General features: G+C 38.9%; 1 protein-coding gene across 1 annotated transcript; it reads right to left on the reverse strand.

The window, feature by feature from the left end:
• Window positions 1-1,286: 1,286 nt before the first annotated feature.
• On the reverse strand, window positions 1,287-26,478 carry LOC107752124 (B-cell lymphoma/leukemia 11A-like). Its single transcript, XM_016567992.1, has 3 exons — window positions 26,424-26,478; window positions 23,830-24,165; window positions 1,287-3,541 (listed from the first exon to the last, which is right to left on the reverse strand). Exons 1-3 carry the CDS (start codon window positions 26,476-26,478, stop codon window positions 1,584-1,586), a joined length of 2,349 nt encoding a protein of 782 aa, XP_016423478.1. The 3' UTR covers window positions 1,287-1,583.
• Between the last annotated feature and the right edge of the window lie 569 nt (window positions 26,479-27,047).

A 27,047-nucleotide genomic window follows, 5' to 3' on the forward strand; every position in this document is an offset into this window, starting at 1 on the left:
TTCCAATTTAAAGTCTAGCTTCTAGTCGTCAGTTTTTCTTTTTAAGCTTCTTTTAAGTCCTTTTTTGCTGACCACGATTTCTAATCTAACTCTATTTCACATATGTTTACACCTCATCAAGTTGATCATATGAGAGGAAATATCTCTTAAGTGTCTCTTGTAAACAGGAAAAAAATTGAACAGTGCAGGTTTTTTGTGCCATTGGAGAGCGGTTTCGTTTTATACTCAACCACCTGCCCGTAGATTAGCAGGACAGATACAGAGTTTTAGGCTGAGTGGCAAGTGCTATTCATAAACTTCACTATGGGATAATGTAGAGAATAAAAAGTCTGAATGTCAACTCGACGGGCACAAAATATGTGAGCGTGGCTAAGTGCTTTACTAATAAACAGGGGTATATACAGTACATAGCTTTAGAAACTGAAGAGTGTAGGATAAAATAAAACGTTATGGAAGTACACAACAGTTTGCAAGCAAGTTAACTGTTAAGTATTCAGACTTTCATCCAATAATGTGTAAATGTCCTGTAATACGTTCCGGCATTGCTCCATCAAAACTGGTGTTGCTAAACTACTTCTATTTCTAGCCAATCTGAGCTTAATTTGAAATGTAAAGGATTTTCAATCCAGACAATTCTTTAACAGCTTATTCGGGGACTGTTTGTTAAATTTTCGTGGATGACCCTGTCAAGAAATTAATTCTATAAAAATGGACATATTTACATAATATGCTTTTTGTTCCATGCACCAAATAGAAATGTATCAGTATAGTCCAATTAATTGGCTATCTACTGAGTAAAACACATTTTCAGGGCTACTTTCTAAAAAAAAAAAAAAAACCTTCATAGAAAACCCAAAGAAACATTGAGACCCTAAGTTAAAAGAAAACTTACTAATGTACCTGTCCGTTTGATACCAAAACACAAGGTAGAATCTCACCAAGGCATGAACATGCCAACAAAAGAATCATACTTAAAGAAACACAACATGTTATACTAGTAAATGATATACATAAGAACATATGCTGGATTCCTGCATTTAGCGAATTCACAATAGGTACTTGATGCAAGAACCTAATTTTGCATTGAATAATATCCCCAGGCTTATGGCAAATGGCAGAAACCGCAGATGCTTTAAACACCCAAGGCACTCTTTTTCACAAGCAACAATAAAAATTTTAGTATTTTAGTAAAATGTTACCGTTTAAATGTTCGTCGGCAACCCTACAGTTCGTCTATACCCCTAATGAACAGTGTAAACCCCAGTGTGAACGTAGGTAGTCAAAAGATTACGGCTTAAATGACAAAATACAACTAGGTATGATATGTAAAAATTAATTGTTTGCCGCATGAAATGTCCTGTTTGATAAAAGACAGTAACAACAGCAACACAGCTAATGCTTATCAATCAAGCTAACACATGAAAACATGCCAACCAGTAAGAAAAGAAGTACAAAACATTTAGTTATTGCACATTAGAGAGGCTCAGAGTTTTGCGTCATTTTGAACATTTTCGGCCAGCATAATTAACTGACACTGTGCTTTAAATATTTTTTTCCTAGGACTGCGAAAGACATCATAAAGTTTACTCCATTTTAATTTCAATGCTTAATGGCTGATCGTTGTGCCATTTTTTCATGTGTTTCTCCAGAGTGCTGTAGACGCTAAAAGGCATGTGGCATATCTCACATTTGTAAACGTCCTTGCCTGTCTGTCCATGCGTCTTCATGTGCCGTGTTAGCTTGCTGCTCTGAGCACAGGCGTAGCTACAAAGTTCACACTTGTACGGCCTCTCACCAGTGTGGCTGCGCCGATGCACTGTCAAGTTGCTGCAGTTTTTGAAGACCTTGCCACAAAACTCACAAGTGTCACTACGTCGACTATCCTTGGAGCTGGGTCGACCAGTGGAAAGGTGGGGTGTACTGGCCCTACTTCCCGTGCCACTGCGCCCAGAGGCCGTCCCTCCATCTAGCTCCCCAGGGGGAGTGGAGAACCTGAGACTTCCATTCTCCGAGGAGTGCTCTGAAGACGTGGCGAAAGGTGATTGTCTTGAGTCCCCAAAGTTGAGAATAGGATCCTTGAGCTGGCGTGACGCTGCGTATCCAGCCAGCCACTGTGAGTAGACATTTTCTGAATTGGGGATTGTAGGAGTTGGAAGATCAAGGTCCTTTTCTACCTTGATGCGTTTGGAGAGAGGGCTGTCGGATTCTGGACTTCCGACAAGAAGTTTCCTTGAAAGGTCATCGTTTGGGTAGGAGGCTGTTCCATTTACAATGGGTAGGTATCCCTTGTTGACTTGATCAGACTCTTGTGGGGATTCATCCCCACCTGTCACACTAGCTGATCTGTGGTCCCCTCGTTTGTAAAGTTTTTGGGCATCTCGATAATCCTGAATTCTCTCGACACTTTTGTTGTGTCGCTGTCTATTGTTCTCATGGTGACGTGCACCTTCTAGGCTCAGGCTAAAGTTTATATCATTCCTCTCGCCGACCTCACTCTCATTCTCTTCCTCCTCCTCCTCCTCCTCTTCTTCTTCTTCTTCCTCCTCCTCTTCCTCCCCTTCCTCCTCTTCATCCTCCTCCTCCTCCTCCTCGTCATCTTCTTCATCTTCCTCCTGTCCATTTTCCGGGATGACGCCGTTGTTTTCACTTTTAAACTTTGCCACCACAGATTTCAGAGCATTGGTGGCACTGCTTAGCAAATCACTTGTGCCTGGCTCAGGTGAACTGGCAGTTGAAAGGCCATCATCTGATTTGGAGGTAGTAGAGGAGGATTTGTGCCGATGAGTCTTCATGTGGCGCTTCAACTTGCTGGCCTGAGTGCAGGCATGGTTGCAGAGGTGGCACTTGTAAGGTTTCTCTCCGGTATGACTACGCCTGTGGACGATTAAGTTGCTCTGGAATTTAAAGGACTTTCCACAAAACTCGCAAGACTTTGCCTTCACAACTGGCACAGTTGGAGTTTGTTGAGTAGGTGTTGAGCGAGATCCAGAAGGAGAATGAGACGCCCCTAGTTGGAATGGCTGCAGTAGCCGTTGCATAGGGCTAGGCCTGTTGGGTGACATGGGCGGAGAGGACCCAGCAGAGTTGCCTGCTAGTTCCCGTAGTCGTCTCGAGAAGTCCATAGATGGGGAATCCAAGGGTACCGAATTAAGACGCATTACCCTGTCAAAGGCGCTTGGGTGGTGGGGGGCCAAAGCCAGATCATCTGGGCTCATGTGATGCCGTGGTGGGGGACTAAAGAGCGGAGGTGTCCTGGGATATCGGCCTTCTCTAGGAACCGAGGACCCATCTCTGTTGGCTATCCTCATCAGGCTATAGGGACTACTGTCTGCCAGGTGGGCTGCATGTAGCAGTGGCTGCGAGGCACAGTCACCACCCATGCCTGGAGCGGAGGCCACCCGAGGAGTTAACGGGCTTCCAGGTTCGCTCTCCAGGTATATTCGGAAACCATGGGTATTCTGGGCATGCTGTAGCAGGAACCAAGCCGTGCTGAAGGGCTGCTTACAAGTTGTGCAAGTGTAGCTACTGGGCTCATCTTTTTCTGCAAGACAAAATCAGAGGGAGAAGGTTAGTTGTCCATTTAGGAAATGCTCCTATTTTACTACAAAGGCTCAGTAAGATCTCTCCATAGAAGTTGATCACACACATTTACCAGCACATTTATTGCAAGAAGTCCCCTTGGAATTGCAAGTGCAACCGTGCTTAGCGGCACAATTGTGAAGCTCAAACCAGTAACCTTTCACTTTCTGACTCTGAGCTTTAGCCACTACCTCTATCATCCAATGTATTAGCTATTATTGCTATTACAGTTATGTTCTTACCTTAAAATCTTGACATGATAAATCACAACTGTAAAGGCTAAACTCGAGATACGGTAAGCCTTTGAAACTCGAGGTATGGTTGTTCAGTTTCTGTATGAATATCACTCCAAATGTAAACTGCCGTGCCTGTCTTTGAGATATCTGACACAAAGGCCAGAGTGAACAAAAAACCTGCACCCAATCAAAAAAATTTTTCCTGCATAAGAGATGCAAGGGGAGGCTGGTAAATTATGGATCATTACAATCTGCAAAAATTACAGTTAATTGCTGCCACCTGTGTGGGGTTTGACCTCCTCGGGAGATTTTCCTTCATAAAAAGGCCATTCTTTGCCTGCATGTCTATTCTCATGCTTACTCCAATTAAATCATATACCATTATCGCATGAATCATACGAGCAGGCCAATGCTTATATTTGAAGAATTAAAAATACATGCTTTTCTATAAGACAACAATCATTACAGTGTATAATGTTCCTCATCACCAGTACAGCAATAACTGACAAACTGTATTGAGGATTTCCAATGTACATGACAAAAAAATAAGGATAAAGGTTTAACTCATTTTTGGTTATCTTGTTAGCTTTCATACTGCATACACAAGCAAACACAGAGAGCACACCCCAAGCATTTCCTGTCTTTTAACACCTTGTGTTAAAAGGAGTTTTCTGATCTCCAGCGAACACTTCTTAAGTGGGTCTAGGGTAAAGTTCATGGTAACTGGTATGAAAGCAATCTGCCCTAACTTGTAGTAGTGAACTAGTAATGGCAAATTGCATTCAGAGAGCAGCTCACATTCTTTGCTTTTATTTCAGTGCATTTGCAGCAGATGAAAACAAAAAGCCGTTCCATTCTGTGTAAATTTATTGTTAAATCTAACAAGACAATTACAGTAGTGCCCCAAAATACTATGTGCAAGAGAAGCGCAGGGCAGGGAGAGAAAGAAAGAAATCATACTTAAGTTTGGACCAAGCAATCAAACAAAGTGTGAAAACAGCCTAAAATAAGAGAAGTGTTCTCCCTAGCCATATAATCATCCTGCGTCGCTGACATTTAAAACACCCACCTCACCAACAGCAGCTATTACTTGGTGGCCTTGTCTGAGAGGCCGACTTATTGATTACTTTCAACCTTGTTCCTTTCAGCACATGGCCGACAATCACATTTTCTTTAGTGATATGCAGAAAGGTGAGGGGAGGTCTGGCAGAACAATTTGTGGGCATTTGTCCGTCCAGATTTTGAGAACAGGAAAGAAAAGAGCCATTTTGTATCTGCTTGGAGCATCAGCAAAATATCCTTTTCTAGGATAAATTGAAGATTGTATGCATTTTTATGTGATTATATATAGCATAATATAATTCCATTCATACCAAACAGCAAGCCTAGAAGCAGTCTGTTTTTTTTTTCTTTCCTTCTTTCTCAGTTATTCTCTTTTATTCTGTGTTGCATTGAGCGCCTGACCACAGACAAACACTTCAAGGACAGATTAGTGATATGACATTTTCATTGCTCTACAAGACTTATGTGGAGAGCAATCGCACTTGCATCAACTTTTTCCGTTTGAGGTACAATACATAAGACATTTACTCTGACAAACTCCCATCAATTTAAATTGTTTTAGTCTTTTTCGCCTTTTTAGTTGTTTGCAAATTTTTTTGCGCAAGGTTTATCTCCTATTTAAATTGATTAGAGCAACTGACCTGTATTGAATGTATTATCCAAAATATATACAGTATTTGCAGATCTACCATGTGTAAAGACTTCCTTCCAGCAATAGATAAAAATACATGGAAATGGTGTTATTGCAACCTCTGCACTTTAGGTTATATCAGGTTATGCCTGAATCGCAGAGCACTACATGCAAGTCACTGCACAAGCACTCAGACCCTTTATTATACAGTCCTTTTCTTAAATACACAAAGATAAGCATAAATCTGAAACCAAAGACTTGAACTTTGTGCTTAAAAGTCGCAGATCTGAGTATTTGACACCATGAAAACACGTTCAAGATTTACTATTTGAGGACCACGATGAGGCTACAATTATGCATAATTTACCAAAAAATAATTACACTTCACTCAAGCATCTGTGCCCTCACACCTGACCCTAGTTTAATCTAGACATGATTATTCTCATATTCAAATCAATGTAATGAAATGCTCCAAGTGCCATATGGATACTCTGGGGACAAGGTGAGAAAAACGTATTTGGCCACAAGAAAGAATGCGTTCATCTGGCAGCTGGTATATTCTTGTCAGTGCCCATAAACATGTGTTGGTCCAAGGGTTTAATTTCCAGCGATCTCAATACCAGCGCTGGACACACACCCTACCCCCATCGCAAACTGAAAGTGTCTAAAAGGGTAGCCATCTTGGAATGGGGCCTCTCATAGAGCGCCAAGCAATGGGTCAGCAGTCACCTTAGCAACGCACATTAAAGAGGCGGACAGACAAAAAGAGTGGACCAGACGGAGAGGTGAAGGGGAAGGCGTTTAAAGCCCACAGACGGGTGGAGGGATCGGCTGGGGGAGGTGGCAGTCTGAGAAAAGTAAAGAGGTGGCTACTGGGAAAGATGAACTAGACTAGTCTGCACAGGGCAGAGGTGTAAGTTTTGTTAGCATACAGGACTGTCCCACAGACAGAGCAAACACTGAAGCCTGAAAACCAGTGAAGAGGGGAACATATGGTGGAGACAGTTTGACTCCAGCAAATATCTACAAGCAATAATCTGCTTCTTATGAAATACTCATTAGAAAATGGTTCGTTCCGTTTCTAAAATCTGATTGGACGAGCCAAAGCTGATGTAAATCAGTTAAAGCAACCTCAAACAGAATTTTATCATTCATGCTTCGTTAAAGAGCGAATGTCACAAAAACCTATAAAAAAAGATCTCAAAATAAAACAAAATAAATAAAACGTTTAATAAGCCTATTTTAAAGATTCATGACAATTAAGCACATGTGAAAAGTATATATCATCATCATTGGCAATATTTGTTGTACTGCCTTTATTTTATGCTTTAAAGGGGTCATATGATGCGATTTCAATTTTTCCTTTCTCTTTGGAGTGTTACAAGCTCTTGGTGCATAAAGAAGATCTGTAAAGTTGCAAAGACTAAAGTCTCAAATCCAAAGAGATATTCTTTATAAAAGTTAAGAGCCTACCTAAAACGGCTCGTTCTAACACGTCCCCACATATCTATGTCACGATGTGGGAAGATTAGCATAACGCCGCCCAAATGTTCACACAAAGAAAGAATGCGTAACTTTTATTCTCGCTGTAGTATTGTTGTTGCCGCCGCCGCCATGTTGTGAAGGCGCTGTGTGCTTCATTGTGAAAGCGAAACTACTTTGTTTGGGGGCATAGAGGAGAAACAATAATGTACAGTATGTGGGAAATAATGTGTTTTTTTAACCTTAAACCGCATAAACACATTTCATTACACCAAATACACAAAATAATGTTCTTTTTAGCAACATCATACGACCCCTTTAAATTTCAAAAGTCATTGTATTACAGAATTTTTAAATCACCACTGAGAATCATAGATATAAAAAAAAAAAACATAAGTGAAATTGCATTATGTACAGATAAAGTGTGGGGAAATGTGCTTTTTTCATGAAAATAAGAATTTCAGAAAGCAAAAAAATCTTAAATGTCTGAAATAGGCTTCAATTTCTTTATGCAAAATATTTAATATGATTTTGTGGTAAAATGACAAATCGTTTTTGTGAGATTCATCCTAAAACTGCAAACAGCCAATGCATCCTAACACGATGAAACAGAGAAGAGGAGATAAACTGTCAAATGTAAATCTGAGTTTTTTTCCTTAACCACACACAACCAGGATGAGGACCTTTTTGTCGATCGCATTGCGCTGGGTAGCCCAATCCATTGATCCAAAATCATGCTTCACATTACTTTACATTAAACATTAAATATCTGCTATTGTCGTTGACAATAACTCCACTTTGTACCCAGGTTAACAACACCCTTAACCATGTAATGCTTGGCCTTGAGTGGCTTACTACTTTGTTTAGAACTGTTAGTCTAAAGAGTTCCTGAAAGTCCATTAACACAGCTGGCCTTCTGCATTGATGTATAGAGGTGTACAGTGAGAGGTCCAGTATAGCTCTAAACCTTACCACCATGCCAACATTTCCACACTGCTCAACAAAGATTATTTCAAGTCATCCTGTCCCTTTCTTTGCATTCTCCTGATCCATGAGAGGACTACAGACTTAAACGGGCATGTGATAGTCAGGCCTAGTGAGAGGATTCATTCAGGAAGCCCCCCTCAGGAAGAGCTCTGGTACTGGGACCAGTACAAAAAGACCAGTGTTCCCCATTCACATTACAGCCACGAGGTCAATATTTAAGGCTTCCCATCTGGCGCATCCCGGGCTCAAGTGATGTAGTAAATCAAGCTAGAATTAAATGAAATAATTTCTAAATATATCAAGACAACTATAATTAAGACATCCATACATGGTAAAAAATTGTCAAAGTTTTTTTAACTATTTCAATCTTTCTGCTTCAAAATTTCATGTTTAATTCAATGTGCCATTTTGTTGTAATTACTTGTGAAATTTACTAGCGATTTCTGAGTGAAAATAGTCTCACCACCAAATTTTCTTCAGTGTAGTTTGATACATAAAGGCAACTATAATTACATAATTCGTAGTTTGAGTCCCCAAATTGCTATTGCATTGCTATCTCAACCAGTAGTATCTAATGGTCCAACCAGAGAATGATGGATGAAGTTTTATTCTTGGTGAGACTCATAGGCGTAATTTGCGGTTGGGACGGGTGGGACATGTCCCCACCACTTTTTGCCAGGGTCGATATTGTCCCTACCACTTTTTGAAAGTAATTGAAAAATATATTGCGGAAGGTAGGCTATGTATTAAAGGGAAAACAAGATCAACAAATCATTCTTCATAATCTAATTAGGGTGATAAAAAAAATAATAATAATTTGACTCCTTATGCATGCATAACTCGTGCAGTCCAATAACGACGTGATTTGCAGCTGTCGCTTTATCGATGTATTTTTGAAAAGCAAAAATTAAGTTTGTACAACTCTAAACCCAGTCCCCAAATAAATTAGGTTATTAAATAAAAAACTAGCAAAACGAGTTGCGCTGTGTCCCCACCACTTTTCAAAGCAAAGTTACGCCACTGGTGAGACTAGTCGCAAACCTCATTAATAAGATAAAGGTTAAGTTGAAACTGAAAAGGTTAAGCAAAAAGCTACATCATGCTAGTATAACTGAATTTGACATTAGCTACAGGAGGTGGTGTTTAAAAAAGGGGGGCTATGAAAGCCAAAAGCAGCTGTTACATACAATCAGACATAGTATACCAGTCCCCCTTTAACTCAAATATAACAGCTCTAGCACATGCATTTAACATCAATAAGCTTCTGTAAGATGGATGCAACCATCACTTGGCTAAGACAGGCCACACTCACCCCAATTCTTCATTTGTCTGACATCAAGCTGGATTCCAGCTCTCTGCTTTGCTACTTAATTGGATACATATGTTCTGATCTGCATCGCTGTACGGTAGCAGATGGGAGAGTTCGGCAAACTGCTACTGCTTTAGTATCAATGAGGAAACTGTTAAAAATAGCCAGTGAATTCTGAAATGAATACCTTGTTCCAACCGGTGTTGGGGAAAGTTACTTTTCAAAGTAATGCATTACAATATTGCGTTACTCCATAAAAAAGTAACTAATTGAATTACTTAGTTATTTTTTATAGAAAGTAATGCATTATGTTATTTTTGCATTACTTGTTGTCACCTGGGCTGGGCTAGGCTTGCTTATTTGTTTTTTAAATAACCCCAAAAGTGTTTTTTTGGCAACTGTAAAAGCCCTTTTCACACTTTTCATGTGAAATTAATAAGCCTCAGGCTGAAGGAAGTACCTCTGCTTCTGCACCTCACTCCCAATTTCTCTCGGCACGGGAAAGTAGAGGTGTCAGTAAATAAATGAGAAATTAGTTTAAAATTACTTATTTGAAAAAGTAAAAAAAAAAAAAGAATTTGTTGTAAATTTAAAAGTAATGCATCACTTACTTGATAAAGTAATCTGATTACGTGACTTGCGCTACTTGTAATGCGTTACCCCCAACACTGGTCCCAACCAGGTGCAACACAAATTTCCTACGAAAGGTAATTCTTCACTCTGTCCTGGCTCTTTCAAAAGGAGAACAAGCGATATGACCCAATCACAGCTTGCTGTGGTCATGGCTGGTTACGACCAACTTTAACTATTTTACGAAATGGCAATTTCGTATAAATTCATACTATGAGATTTGTTTGGAAACTTTTTTTTTTTTTTTAGAAAAAAATAGTTATGAATTGCCATGAGAGTTTGTTATGACACACTCTATACATGAAGAGAGAGCTTGAAATATTTGTCGCTCGGTTTTGACTCGTATGTCCAAATTGAAAATCCATATTTAATATCCAAATAACCACTGAATATAGGCCGACATGGCTCTTGTAATTCAAAGTCTCCAAATGAATCAAAATGCCATGTGGATGGATGTTCATCGTGAAAAACTGCTTATACGAAAGATTTTTTCATGGGTAAATTAATCAGCTACAACATTTTGGGTTCATGTAGTCATGAAAAATTGAGGCAGATGGCATGTGAATGCTATCTGTCACCACTATCACATTTCAATCGCAACGGCTGAATATTAATTAAGCTATAGCAACAGATGAATCATCCTTTTAACAACATACATCTCAGGAATTTCGACTAGAGTTGGAATGTTACCTGTGCGCTCTTGCCAGAAATCTGTCTGGAGCCTTGTAGCTCACAGCTCTTATACAGCACATACTTTTGAAAGACTGTAGGAGGTCAGAGGTCGCAGAGAGGGGGCTGTTTTCATCAGGTCTTCCAGCTCATGTAAACGGATGTCAACAACATTTTTTTAACCTCACAAAGTACAGGGTGAACCAGTTGTCTACTTTCGCCTGTTTATAAGTGGGAGTGTTTCATCTGTGTGTGTGGTCACGTAGAACTCCTTCGACGGCCGTGAATGAGCTCTGAAGACGTTAAAAAGGCACAAAAGCTTCCTTATTCGCCACAGAGCAGGAGGCACAGATTTCTGGTTTGAGACACTTGTGCGGTTAAGTAAAGTAAAGTTGTGTAAAAGTGGAGGAGAGTGATAGAAACAACAAGCGAAAGAAGGGGTACTGAAGGCCTTCTGGTGACAGCAGGATTTATACTCAGGCAGCTGTAGGACAGCACACCATCTCTAGCTATGCACTTAAATTCAGACATTCCAGGGAGGCGCTGGCAAGACCGTAAATATACACGGCCCCGCTGGGGTCGAGGGTCACAACTCAGTGAGTGGTGGAGCCAAGCGGAAGAGTATTTGATAGAGCGGCACAACAGACGTTCAGCAGCTTTCTGGCTTCTCCTCACGGTCAGAGGGACTTAAAAGTATTTTAAGAGAAAATTACATACAGGCACAGAAGAGTTTTTGTTGCATTTGTGTTAGCTTAGAGGTCATTAGTATGCTAATGTATTCCTAAAAGCTGACAAACTGAACAGATATATGCATTTAAAATCTCTCTGGTCTTGAAAATGGACCAAAATTGTTATATTGATGACTCATCTTGCATTACATGCATAAAAATTATCATTTTTTCCCCAGTCAAATGCACTCTAGAATGAGAACGTCTCTCCCGCTAACACCATTTATACATGACTACATTACTTGCAATAGCAAAGAACAAATAATGATTCACAATTGTAATGTAAATTAAAGGCCTATGGACTGTTTTTTAAAAGTGGGATTTCGATGTCCTAACTTTAAATAGGAAATATTCAATAGGAAATGTGTCAACACGTGCTTGTAAAGTCATTTCATGGGGTCTTTAAAATGGTTTACTTGCAATTAGATGTATAGTTATTCTGTTGTTTTGTGGCATGTAATGCCACAATTTTGACTTCCAATATGGTGATTCTACTATCAAATACCTTTTATAAACGTATGATTATAAAACGTTTAGGCTCAAAGGCGCCACATAGTCGAACACAATATTCAATATACTGTAAGCTACAATATTTCCAGTACTTCTGCAATAATTATGACAAAACTGCTTGTTTTCAAAGGTTTTCAATGAACTGAAATGAGTATTGATATTAATACAATTGAAAAACAACAGTTATGAGTGGATATTTTTATTATTTATATTTTTAAATTAAAATTTTTTTTTTTCAATTTAGTGTTTCATCATTTTAATATATTAACAATAATTTACTTGAGGGCCCCTAGTGGACCCTGGCCCCCAGGTTGACAACCTCTGCCTTAGATTACCAGTTCAGTAACATGTTACATGAATATGGTTCTGATTCAGTACCAAGCTCAATATCAAAGCACTATGGTATTACCATCTGATACCATCAGTATACTACTAACAAAACAAAGTTTTATGAGGGAGACTGCTTCAGGACCAATGAGTATGTTGATCCACAAAGTCAAATAGACTTAACAAAAGCAACATTAATTGCTAAAACAAGTCTTCGGGAAGTCCCAAAATGTTCCAAACTAGAATTCTCCCAAATTGATTTCCTTTGCAAACCATCTTTTCCATATGTGTACTCTGCTTCTTAATACATGACAGGAAAATCCTGAGGAGGCTCTACACCACAACAAGGGCATCTGTCCTCTCAGTGTGATGGGCCTCTGGGTTTATATGTGTCTTTGTGTATGTGACAGTGTCTCTGTGTGTATCTGTCTGCGATAGTTCACTCTGACAGGCTTGGAGGGCAGGGGTTCACGGAGCAGGGCAGGGGACAGAGGAGATGATCCATTCTCATCCAGACGATAATGACATGACAAGAGCAATGGGAGACGGGGGATCAGAGTTTAGATTTGGGTAGATTTTGGTTTCTAAACCAGCCCTTCTAAAAGGCTCATAAAAACTGTTATCGTTCAGTTCCCTAGACAATTTTTGGCCAGAATAGTTTGGCTACAAGAGCACACAAACATCACATGCCAAATAAAGTGCACCGATCTATGCATGTCAACACATTTATACCATACCGTTCAAAGGTTTGACAGAGTTTCTCCACGATGAAAGCATGTAACGCTGTCTGTCTGGGTTTCACACACATGCATTGTTTCAACCTTCTCATCAAACCCTCTTTCTTGCTGTAAACATCAGTAGACACGCTTTCACATGCAAACTCAACACGCCACTTAAACTGTCATGGGCCTTTATGTTCAGTCAGTAAGACGCTGAATGGAAGCTTTGTGACGGTTTCATGCCTGCATTCTACAAGTGCTCAATTTGTTACAGCCGTAATGTCACCACGGTGTGTTGCTCAGATGCAAGAGAGGCAAACAAACTACATAAAGAGGGATGAGAAGACAGTGGAAATAAGATGGGATTGTACGAGAGGTATAATGAAAGAAAAAGAGAGAAGAGTAAACAGACAAAAGAATGAGAGACTGGTCTGAGAAGAGCAGGAGAGGCTGACACAGAAAGAAATACATCGATGGACAGATAAGTGCTAAAGCAAATTAACCTCTTTAATTGGACCGGCGTTCTCTCTGAGCTCAAAGATTGTTTCAGGCCGCTGACAGCTGACAGGCTCATGATGGGACATCTGCTCCCTGGCTAGACAGATAGCACTTCTGGACACTGTATATTATATTTGTCGGAGCTAACGAATGAAAGGAAGGGATGTCAAAGACAAATAAGAAACATAGGCATTAAATCATAGACTAAACATAATTAAAGACTTTATAAAACGGAAACGGAATTATGAAAGGAGATGTTTTAATGATGCTATTTTCTAAACAGTGGGCGAACCGATATCTAGATTTTTTGATGACCGATGCAGAAATCTTACAAAGAAGGGTGGCCGATGAACGAAAATCACAATATTTAAATTAAGATAGTAAATAACACAAGCATAACAATTATTGCAATTGAATTTAGATTTATTGGACATAATATTTGCTGAAATAATTATATACAAATATAAACAATTTGAAAATGACTTGAAAATTGTAAAATACTTTAGACAGCAACTTCTTGATTCAGTAATTCTATTATGGATTTTTAAAAATATAGAAATTGTTAGCATATATTTTTAGGCACTGTATTTTCAGTGCTGTCAAAATAAAAGTCCCACTTTTGACACCAAATAGAATTCCGGATGTTTTAATGATGCTATTTTCTAAACAGTGGGCGAACCGATATCTAGATTTTTTGATGACCGATGCAGAAATCTTACAAAGAAGGGTGGCCGATGGACGAAAATCACAATATTTAAATTAAGATAGTAAATAACACAAGCATAACAATTATTGCAATTAAATGTAGATTTATTGGACATAATATTTGCTGAAATAATTATATACAAATATAAACAATTTGAAAATGACTTGAAAATTGTAAAATACTTTAGACAGCAACTTCTTGATTCAGTAATTCTATTATGGATTTTTAAAAATATAGAAATTGTTAGCATATATTTTTAGGCACTGTATTTTCAGTGCTGTCAAAATAAAAGTCCCACTTTTGACACCAAATAGAATTCCGATGACAAATCTGGGCTTATATATATTGGTCCACCACTAGTTATAGTCCATACAAATGATGTGCTAGATTCCAAGTTTTCTGAAGCAAAATGATAGCTTTCTGTGACTGACCAAAAATTAAAGGGTTAGTTCACCAAAAATGAAAATGCTGTCATTTATTACTCACCCTCGTGTTGTTCCAAACCCGTAAGACCTTCGTTCATCTTCGGAACACAATTTAAGATATTTTTGAGGAAATCTGAGGGCTCTCTGACCCTCCCATATACAGCAAGGTAACTACAGAAACTAAGAAAGGTAACTAAGAAAACAAAAATAACGACTTTATTCACAAGTGTAAGTCTGTTCACTGAAAATCTTTCCCTCTGCCATAACTCTGTAATCTGATTTGACCTGCATATATTTCAATTTGCCTTGTGACAAGCAAGAACCAAAGACTTTTGCCCTCAGTGACACCAGACTTGCTGTTGCTCCTAGAGGCAGAATTTTTAAATTGAACACAGTCATTATTCTGCTTTTACAGTGCTTTCTTTTTGAATTTGGTCACCTTTCGTTGTAGAGAAATAGTGTGAACTTTGAATGTGATCATTCTTCCTATCACCTTTAGCGTTCAATGAAGAAAGAAAATCATTTGACTCATCCGTTGTTCAGTGTCTAAATGATGACATTTTTTTTATTTTTAGGTCAACTGTTCAGAGGTCATGGTATCTAGATTTCAAAGCTGATTGCCATGTATGTATATGTTTTCCAAAAGCAAAACTCAAGGACACGGTTAGATTTTTGACTCAGAAAAGTAATTCCACAGTTGCATTTCTGTCAGGGAGCAGCAGTAACAGTGAAAGGTCAAACAATTTCCCCACCATAGTGGTTGTTTCCTGAACTCTTCAGAATGGAGGAAGAAGTCAATGGACAAGGAGAGCACATCTGAGGGACCTCCATCTTGATGTGGATGGCCTTGGCTAGTTTAACCCACACTTTCACAAAATAAATCACATCTGACATAAACAGAGATGTGAAATAACTAAAACTATTCATGGACGGCTGCAAAAAAGAGAACATGGTGAATGTATAGCCAACGTCTCTCCACATTCAGAGTGGATATTGATAGGCCATCTACAGCTCAAGTATTCACTTACCAAACAAAGCTACAGAGCACCATCTGGAAGTTGTGGCCCACTTTGTGGGGTCGGACACGCGGTATGGCAGACATATATACACACACATACTGAAACCGAGAATGTGGAAAAAGAGACATCAACAGAAAGATTGAGAAAACAGATATAGAGCAACGTACCCCGGTATTTACACACACACACACACACACACACACAAACATAGACATACCCAACAGAATCGAACACAAAGACGCACAAATTCACTCTGAGAAACCGTGACACTCAGAGACCCCTGCTGTGTGTGAGAGCCAGTGTTGGGCAAGTTACTTCCAAAATGTAATACATTATATATTACTAGTTACTGTCTTTTGAAAGTAATTAGTTACATTACAATATTACTGTCTCTGAATTGTAATGCGTTACACTACTTTTGAGTTACTTTTGAGTTACTTTCACCAAAATATCCACAGACTTATGACTAGGCATTCTAAAATGCTAAAATGTAGTTTATTGCTGCTCATTATACATCCAGTGGAGGGTAATGTGGTAGATCTATATAGCATAAAATATTTGAAATCATATTTGTAAACCGGTATGTAGGTCTACATTAATGTTACGTTGTAGTTTAGGTTAAACACATAATAATATTACCCAAATTTGATTAGTAATGCGTTATATTACTGCGTTACAGCAAAAAGTAATATACTACTGTAATATTATTACTTTTGTAATGCGTTACTCCCAACACTGGTGAGAGCCCCCTCAAAAATCTGCATAAATACATATGCAAATGTGTGGGTCAACTGATAGACAAGTGAAGAGCGTGCAAAGGAACATATTTATCCATCTCAACAGATATTTTCACACTTCAGATGAGCTTAATCGCATTGCATTTGTCTTGTTTTGTACTAGTAGCTGTGAACGGTTTCATGACACCCATCGTATTCAATTCACAATGTATATCTCTCAACTATCCTGCTCTCCATTGTCCTGCACTCTCATAAGAGGTTCATTCAGGTATTCTTTCTTGTGTGTACACATGTGTTTTGTGACTTGTCTTCAACAGAGGCACGCAAGTGAAGACAAGGCCAGCCAACCGGTTCTAACCAGTCCAAAAGTCAGCGCCTCTTTTTGCCTTTGGCCCAAAAAACAAAACAAAAAAAAAACCTAGTGGCATTTGATATACAGGCAGCAGGTATGAGGGCTGCGTGTGTGTGTGTGCATGACGTCTAGTCAGATTTAAAAGACCTGGAGCTCAGCCAAGTTGATCTAGAAATGGACAGCCACCATCAGGGTGAGAGGACGGCCCTTCCCCCTCCAGTAGTTCTCAACTTGACCCTCCGTTAACCTAAAGAACACATGCTCAGCTAGCACTGCTCTCCCTCAGCCACTTTCTTTTCCTTTACCTCATTCCTTCTTACTAACTGTTACATTTTTAAGGAACAGTTCATCTAAAAATACAAACAAATCCTGTATAACTTTATTTCTTTCCCCGAACACAAAAGGAGACATTTCCTGCAGACAATTCAAGCTGTAATGAACAATAAATATTTAATAAAAGTGAATAGTGACCATGGTTGTAGCAACAAAATTTTCAGTAAATAACTTAAAAATGTTTTGGTCTGTTCTACGTAAGTTATCATAATGATAATTTATATGGAGTATTTTGTTTATTAAACTTTTACCGTCCTTTTTTGCCTTTTTATTGGAGTTTGTTTACCATTGATGTTGGGACAGTGCAGCATGAACATTCATACATACTGATAATTCACATGGACAATTTTTATGATACTTTTATGGTCCTTATTAGCACTTTTTGGATTTTTGGTCACCATTCACATTGACTGTATGGAAAAGAGTGGCGTGAACATTGATCTAAACCTGACAGAAGAAAGTCATTCAGACGGGTTTTTTAAAGGACATGTGGGTGAGTAACATACACAAAATGATCATATGTGAGCCTGGACCACAAAACCAGTCATAAGGGTCAATTTTTCGAAATTGAGATTTCTACATCATCTGAAAGCAGAATAAATAAGATTTCCATTGATTTATGGTTTGTTATGATAGGGCAATATTTGGCTGAGATGCAACTATTTGAAAATCTGGAATCTGACGGTGCAAAGAAATCTAAATATTGAGAAAATCACCTTTAAAGTTGTCCAAATGAAGTTCTTAGCAATGCATGTTACTAATCAAAAATTAAGTTTTGATATATTTACAGTAGGAAATTTACAAAATATCTTCGTTACATCTTTACTTAATATCCTAATGATTTTTGACATGAAAGAAAAATCGATCATTTTGACCCATACAATGTATTTTTGGCTATTGCTACAAATATACCCCAGCGACTTAAGACTGGTTTTGTGGTCCAGGGTCACATATTGATAATTGATATGGATTATTTTTATGCTACTTATATGGTAATATCTTGCCCTCTTTGGAGTTTTGGTGACCATTTACATTACATGTATGAAAAAGTGCAGCATCAACATTGATCTAAGCTTCTATAATTGTGTTTTACAGAAAGATGTCAGTCAGACGGGTTTAGAGGGACATGCAGTTATGTGTAGACATACACAAGTTATGTGTATGTTAGGACTACTTTTGTGATATTTTTATAGTGTTTTAGAGTTTTGGTCACCATCCACTTTCAATACATGGAAGAGAGCTGTGTGAAGTCTGACAGCTTTGGAATGACATGCAGTTGAGTAAGTGAAGATTTTTTTGGTGTACTCTTCAGCTATTTTTCAACTGAATTTCTCATTCCATCTGTCTGATTTCCTGACTTGTTTTGGCCACTTTTTTGTGGATGTTTCTCTCCGTTCCTGTCTTCTTCCCTCTAAAGCTCTTCAGCGAGCGAGACATAGATCATTCCGGCGTCTTCCCCCCCTGCTCTATTCAGGATAAACAAAATGCCTCAAGTTCAGGCCCCACCCCGGGACCCTTAAACAAAGCCATCTATCATGCTGTCTGGCCCGACCTGTTTGGCCACAGCCAGGGCTGCCTCAGCCTCCGAGCCCCCGCCCTGAGCACAATCCCCCCATTGTGTCCCCGCCGGCCTCCCTGCCGGCCTCTTCTCACACCCCATGACATAGACACAGGGTTAAGTCAGGCTCCGGAGGAGGGCCAGCACCTGTGATGGGGCAGATAAAGGTACCGCCAGCTGCAGTGCATCTCACTTGAAAATGAAACACAGGTGCTGATTTCTTAAATGTACTGTGAGTTTGTCTCACAGTAACAGTGAAGGAATGAACTTAAAGTAAGCTAATGTTTTGTCTACAAAACTCTTTAAATACTTCATGCAAGTACGCAAATGCAAATGCTTTGACAGGAAACTTTACTTAATGTGTTTTTGCATTATTGTGAGCTCCGGTACTCAAGGGGGCGATGGAGTTAACTATAAATGTGACATTAAATCAGATGTGTTATGATTCAGGTAGCTACAGTATATGTTAACTTTATCTAATTTTCTCAGTAGTTGACAAAAAGAAGTGGAAAGCGCAGTCCGAGATATTTCGCAACAAATTACGGCATGAAATTAAACTAGCATAATTAAGAGCGTTTACGTTCACATACTTGCATAGAGTATGTATGGGGCCTTACATTCCAATTCAAATAATATAGTTGTGCAATTCAATCCAAACAAATTTATCATGGTTGACCAAATGTACACATGAAAGATTCATCATGGCACACATTGAATTACACGTCAACAAGCTACCTCAATCTCCTTTCGGTTGCTAATGTTTTAGAAACACTAAATAATCCATTATGTGGCATCATGTAGCACTAATCCAACTACATTCTGTTTGGAGCGATCAATCATTTATGACCTTGGCTCATGACTGCTACATGGGAATCCAGTAGATGTTTGTTTACATTTCATGCAATGTTCATTGTTATATAAAGTTACTATTTTAAACAGTGAGACTTAGAATAAAAGACTCTTAAAATCTTTTAATGGTGCACAGCTCTGTTTATTTCTCTAGCGACTCAGTCCTTCTTCGCCTGACGCATATCAACTGAATGAACTCATAATGGGCTAATCAAATATGCAAAATAATTGGCAATTACCTAGAGGAACTAATGGTCATTAGAATTTACAACAAGGCAATGAACTAAAGTCTGCATGTACCATGCATATTCATAAAGCAATCAAGGCTTTGAAGATTAAAGAAGTGCTTCAAATTCAAATGAGCCACAGAATATTATCAGTGAGATTCAGAGAGAGAGAGAGAGAAAGAATGTTTCCCAAGATAAAAGACTAAACATTTTGTTACATTCCACTTCAGTGCTTCTATTGCAGTAAAAGAGCAAAATTAAATACTCAAGTTCAAAGAATTGAACGAATTAATCGGGCTCTTTACGGAACTACTTGAATTGTGCTTTACACAGCTGATGTCTTGACATACTATTAAATGATTATTTGCCCTCCTATTCATTGTCTAAGTCCAACGCTCAGAGTCAAACCTGATTTAAGAGTCTTAAGTATCTTTACAGATGTGCATTGATGTTGACTTTCCTCCCTGCATCAAAATGTGTTCTATTTCAGAGTGTAGCAAAACTACAGATGTCGTTCAACTCCACTGCAACCAACTGACCCGAAAGAAATTGAGTTTGCACGCAAAAGCGTGAATAAAGAGGTAAAAAATAAAATCTAGATGGAGACAGACAACAAGAGAGAGAGAGACTTTCAGGGAACCATGACCCTAGACAGTGAGGGGCCTCTTGGGTCTTTATCTCATTCTATAGAACACAGATAAGACACACCAGCTGCAGACCACACACACATATATTGAGTCCACCATGTTATAACAATGCCTTGTCCTGGAAATACCTAGAATCAGAAGAGCAAAACATTTTTTTCTAAATTATCTGCACATCATCAAAAAACACACTAATGCATGGGTAAAATATTTTTTTCTTTTAGAGGAAATAAATTGATTATTAGAAGAACACATTTACCCATTTCTCATAACTAATTTACTTTACACTGCACATTTGTTATGGCTTTATACCCATGTTTGATATTTTTTGTGAACAATAAAGCCAAATCAAATGTAGTACAGTATAAAGCATGTACTGTATATTTTATATTACCTACAATATATCAACACAGTGCTGCAGGCAGTTTTGTATTCCCACGGCAAACACTAAATAGAAGTGTCTACAGTTCAGCTGGCTGGCCACACTCACACACAAACACATCTGTACACAAACGCACACACAGGTGAGTCAGAATATCATATGCTCCTGACAGATCTGATGATTGCATAGCTTAATGCTGAAAGAGTTGTGTGCCAAAACACAGTCAGTAAACCTTTTGGAGACGTGTGCCTGTGTGTCTACAATAAATGTGTTTTCATGCAAGCTCTGTTATGCAAGCAAAATTTGCTTCAATGCACTGTATATGTATATGAATAAGACAAACTGTATATTTTACATGCTATAAATGCCTTCATTTTAATGTTATTATATTATTATTTTAAGCATTTATTAGCTTTTTCGCACTTTATTGTGTTGTGGCAAATGGAATTTTTAATAGTACTAATGTTCCATGTAGTCCCTCAATTAATGAGGTCACAAACTTGCATGTTTAATAGTTATACAAGAATGTAAAAATGCAAAATAGAATGCATGTCACACTGCAGGACACTGCAGTTAGTTCTTGAAATGCCATGTCAGCTACAAATATATAAACCTCACCACAATACACATTCCCGCCTGCTCTGTGCCAATGTCCTGCCATATGCCCACTGAAAGGGAACCCCTTGGCAGTGTCTGCCAAGTCAAATGCGCTGTCATGTTGCGTCGAGACAGGCTCGGCAAACCACACACAAACACAGACACATACACTCTTGCTCAGACTCTCATAAATAAACCAATCAGCCACTTTTTTCTATGACATATTAAAGAAACAATATTCAATCACTATCAGCATCAAACTACTCAACAAAACGTAACTGCACAAAGCTAAATGTTGCGGAGTTTAGTTGTCTTTGTCTCACATGTTTCTCTTAAAAATCATTTAAAGAAATACAATTTGAGATCAAACTAAGAATATAGCGCTAAGAAATCAATGTGGATAACAGCTCATATAATTCGATCTTGAAAAATTCAATGAGAAATGTTTTGAGTACAATTAAAGACATTGTTGAGATCTTTATTTGCTCCATTTATTTTCTTTGCTGTGTAGGACAAAAAAAATTGAGATATTAAAAAGATTTGTCATTTCAGATTTGTCTTTTTTGAGCTAAGCCTGTAAAGCTCCTCAGTAATGATGCACTATTGGGGATCCCCAAACTTCCTGTCTCCCGTTCCACTTGCTCTCCTCCAGCTAATGATCCATAACTCTCTCCGGCAAGAGAATAGTGGACCAGTGCCAAAAACATCAAGACACCAAGGCCAAGAACACCAGAAGACACCGGATAACATAACAGAAAGAGACCATTTCATCGCAATTTAGTAGTTACACGCAGTTAACGTGCAATGTAAATATGATCGGCACAATAAAATATAACAGTTAACAAAATATAACATCAAAGCTGTTCTCTTTGTGTTTGCATGATGAAGAGCCGAAGTCTGTAGGGACCAGGAGACGGTACAACGCTTATTAAACAACAATACGAGACGGGATCACCTATATCAGCCTCAGAGAAAATGGCTTCACATGGATGTACTTAAGAAAATAACCCTAGAGAGATAGCAGATAAGGGGGCAGGGGAAGGAGGTCTGCAGAAGGGGGTTATTGCCTGAGCTCATCGTCTGGCTGCTCGGGGGCATTCAGACTTGAATAAAATGGGGGTGTGATGGGGTGTTGTTAAGGGGGGTATTAAAAGCTGCTGTGTCCACATGCATATCTTAAATTGTTTATCATGCAAATTTCTCCAAGCGTGAACCTTTAACGGATTCACCATTTACAGCCGATACAGAATTCCATCTGTTGTGACGGACATCTGCTTGCATGACGCGACCGCAGACTGGAGATCACGCATGTGCTTGACATGTAACGGTGAAAGCGTGTGACCTGTCTGGAGCGGGACGGGCAAACACTGAACGTCCTGAGAGATACTACGAGGCGTACATAAAAAATACTTTCGGTTGCACTTTATTTTATGTTGTCCTTGATACAGTGTAATTAATCATACAATTAAGTACTATTAATCACCAACATGTTCTTACTAAAGGGTTAGATTAGGGTTAGGTTACAGCATAATCTATTGTTATTACTATAGAACATGTAACAAGGACACATGCACCCAAATTATACATTTATATTCAGATTGACTAATCAATCAGATTGAATCGCCTTTATGTATAAACCTCAGTTGACTGAGCTCGATCTGAAACTGAAAAATTCCTTGTGTTTACATACATTTTATGTCATACGAATGTGAGGTCAGTGGATGAGAATGAATATTTACACCATGGCAAAAATGACAATTATGTTCATGCTAGATCTGGTGATATTATCACAGTTGCTTTCTCCGGTTTGCATGTGCTGAAGTTTTGTTCAGAATACATGTAATGCACATGTAAACGAATATGTGAACGTTTAGGCTTCATATAAACAGAACCTCACAATCTGAAATTGGACTGGATTCATGATGAAAATGTATGCATGCAAATATACCTACTGTAAAATAAATTGTCTCCATACTTTTTAATCCATCAAATGTAAAAGAAAAAAAAATTATAATGTAATCGTAATTCAAACAAAAAATTGTCTGCCACAATCCCAGCTGATAACGGCATCCCAGTGGAAACTATTTTAAAGTGCAAGCCTAAAATATTAATTTCCATACTAGCAGTAAATGCATAACTGCTACATAATACCATAATATGTGCTGCATATTTTTCTTCTTTCCAGATACTTTGCGGTCAGCGCAAAGGGAAACGCTCTCTCATAATTATAAAAATGACTAGAATCACTAACAATCTATGGCAGGCCTTGTCTTGGACAGCTGAAAATGATTTTCTTTTCTTTTTTATCAGCATGAATGTACCACTCTGCAGCTATACATTTACTGGAGTGAGATATGACCTTGTGAAAACCACACTAAACGCAGCAACATCTGCGAAAGCCACATGAGAGAACTGAGAGAATGTCCATTCATACTGACAGCAAGAACACTATTTTCATCTACTATAAAGTCAAGTACTTTTTTTTTTTTCCTGAAACGGACCAAACTTGGAAAGTGGGAAAGCTGTAAAACCATGGTAGAAACGTGTTATCCGTCCAAGGCCTTCCAATTAGAAGTTTCGACTTTGCAAACTCTCTCATAGATTTTCTCCAACCCAAACATCTGGTACTCTACCTGTTAAATTCTCCTGCTTGGGCCGTAATCCATGCGGCGTGGAGGCTAAATGCTCCTCTCCATGGGGCGAAACTTGAACTGCCACCTCCACTGGGACGCAGGCTCGTCGCAGGCCTGCGGGTGGAGGCGACGGTGGCAGGTCTGAATCTTTGCCCGTGCATAGGCGGCCTTGACACTGCCTGCGTTTGTGCTCGATGAACACCAGGATGTCAGCCAAAGAAAACCTGGAGCGGCACTGACCACAGGTGAGGAGGTCCTGATCCCCTTTAGGGGTGGATGGTTCCGATCCGGGATGGCTTTTTCCGTCCTCTGGGATATCTGCCGTCACGGGCTCGGCTATGGTAGGAGAAATGCAGAAAGGGAGGTGTGAGAGATAGAAGAACAACTTCCTGTAATATCCATACTGAAACCTGTTAATGACTTGATAAGTGCTAATTATATATGTACCATAAGTGGTCATTATATTCATTTCCATATAAATGGAAGAGGTGTTGAAATTTAGTGTTAGAGTTGTTATATGTCATATCGACTGATTTTACAGTTTTAGTTGGGTAGAAAAAACGCTTTGCTAATGTTCCCGATATCTATCTATTATTGAAATGCTGACACTTCTATCAGAGGAATACTGACAGTCAATGTAAGGCCGACGCAGAGAAGATGAGAAACCAAAGACAGAGAGAAAAACAGTGGTTGCCCAGTAATGGTAAAGAGGAGGGGGTTGCTCGCTTTAGTTGCATGACCCTGTTCATTATCCTGCCAATCTCACGTCTTAATGAACCCAACACCTCAGAGAGTCAAAAAATAGATTCTAATTTGACTTCAAGATGATTGGAACCCATTTAGTTAAAAGTGCTGGAATCCTCTGAACTGAGGTTAGCTATTGAGGGGAGTATGTGGGGTAGTTCCCAGAAGGACAGCCAGAACATATGAAAGAGCAATCAAAACCACATCATGCGTCTGAACTGGGCTGAGGGCGATTGTTGCCATCGGTGGTAGGTTAACCCTAATTCTGTCAGGTCATGTGGGACAAAAGGTGGGGGCGACAATACATGAGTTTCTTACGAAGACTAAAAACATGCTCCAGTATTTTAATCAAGCCTCCTTTACAGCTTTTTCTTCTTCTTTCAAGCCGTGCTTGGAAGATGCACAGTTCTGTGTTATCATTATGAACTGGAACAAAGCCTCAGATCAGACCGTGCACTGGACAAACAGGTGTAATTCAAACCTCTTATGAAGCATCAGGAGATTTTGCAAACATAACATTTGGAAAATAAAACATCAAAATCACTACCACTGTTAAACCATTTTTTTCAAATGATTTAATATTTTATACTTTTTTCAACATGATAAACACAATTACCAAAAATACATATGGGTCAACGACATCAGTTTTTTAATCTGAATATGTAAAATATATATATTTTTAAAAAAAATGGTATACCCTTGTGTATACTGGGAAGGTAGTTTAATTGCTACTTTCTTAGCATTTTAAACCATTTTTTTTAATCAACATGAATACAAAGATCACATATCTAAGAGCATGGCACATGTGTTTAAAACTAGATCTTAAACAGATTTCTCCTTTTTATCATCTCTGACATGGTTTGTCATTGACCCACATGTCCTCTAAACCAATGTTTTCATAAAAAACACTGTAAATGTATATTGAACGGGAGATGTGTGGGTACACTTAATAAACGAGAGAAGGCTTCGCTCAAGTTCAAGTTCACCTAGTAGTGTCTCATCTTGAATGGACCATCATTTGTTAATGTTCTGCCCCCTAGCGGATACACATGGCAACTCGTGTTACGTATGCGTATCTGTGCTCTTAGAACACATTCAAACGCGATTTAAATAAAGGCACAAAACCAAACTCTAATAGATCAAGTGTAAACTTCCCATAGAGTGCATGTAGATTTTCTCATTTATAATGGTCTTCATGTTGTAAGGTTTTGGCCCGGAACACCAGGTTTGTATATCCAATGCCAAAGATAAAACTAACATAAACTGTTTTTCACTTAATAGCAAACATTCTTTCACAGAATAACAATCCTCCATTATTTATATTCCCGTTTCAAATCTTGAAAATCGTAGAACCGAAGGAGGAAGTTGAGAAGAAAAAAACACTTTCTGAAATCAGCATTAATATGCACTTGTTTAGTTTTTGAAAAGAAACATTACATGCTAGCCTACCCATAATAGTAATAATCGTAGGCTAATACACATACAAAACAAATTTAACAATTAATTTAAAGCCTAACATTAAAGCCCAAGGGAAGCTCTAGTTTGGGCTGTTAAAATATCTCAAGGGAAAGTGAACTTAGAGCTGAATTTTTCTTGTAAAATGATTTAAATGCTAACAAATTACGCTTAATTTACTCCATACACATGCATATATACACACACACAAATGCATAATCAACCTTCACGCGTTGCGAATCATTGCGAAGCGCAACTCAACAGCAAAACGCGCTTCGTTCCATCTTAAGAGACGCACCTTCGTGAACTCTATTAAAAAAAAACAACTTATTTATATGAAATGCATTTTAGATAAACTATCAAGAAAGAAAAAGAAGAACTCCCCGTGAACTTACGCGAAAACTCCCGTTTGCTTAAGTGCTGGGGTTTGCCCTGCTTGCGGCGAGACATGTTGGGCACGGTCTCAGCTGGGTTCACATTGGGAAGAGCCAGAGTCTTCAGAGAGTCCAGAGTAAAAATCTTCTTCAGCGATGCATCGGGTATCCCACATGAATTATAGAGAATAGTACAGAAGACGCGCGTGTAGTGGCAAGACGCTTGCGTTGGGCTTCATGGCTTCTTGGAGAAAAACTCAAGACAGGAATGGAAAGTAAGCGAAGCCCCCTGAGCTGCTGCAAGTTCAAGTGCGGACGTGACGTGCCAGCGAACTTGACCGTCCAGAGGTAGATGATGGACATGGATCTGCTAAACACAGGCAAGAGGAGGACGGCTGCGAGTGGGAGGGGGTGAGATTCATAAAAACCAATGATGGGCTGCATGTGAACCATAGACCCCAGCAGCCAATGGGCAGAGAGAGAGAGAGAGAGAGAGAGAGAGAGAGAGAGAGAGAGAGAGAGAGAGAGAGAGAGAGAGAGACACACAGAGAGAGAGAGCGAGAGAGAGAGAGCGAGAGAGAGAGAGAGAGACAGAGAGAGAGAGAGTGAGTGAGAGAGAGAGAGAGACAGAGTGATCAAATCAAA

This window comes from Sinocyclocheilus rhinocerous, unplaced genomic scaffold, assembly GCF_001515625.1.
Source record: "Sinocyclocheilus rhinocerous isolate Xijiao unplaced genomic scaffold, SAMN03320098_v1.1 scaffold2306, whole genome shotgun sequence".
In the NCBI taxonomy this organism is placed as follows: Eukaryota; Metazoa; Chordata; class Actinopteri; order Cypriniformes; family Cyprinidae; genus Sinocyclocheilus; species Sinocyclocheilus rhinocerous.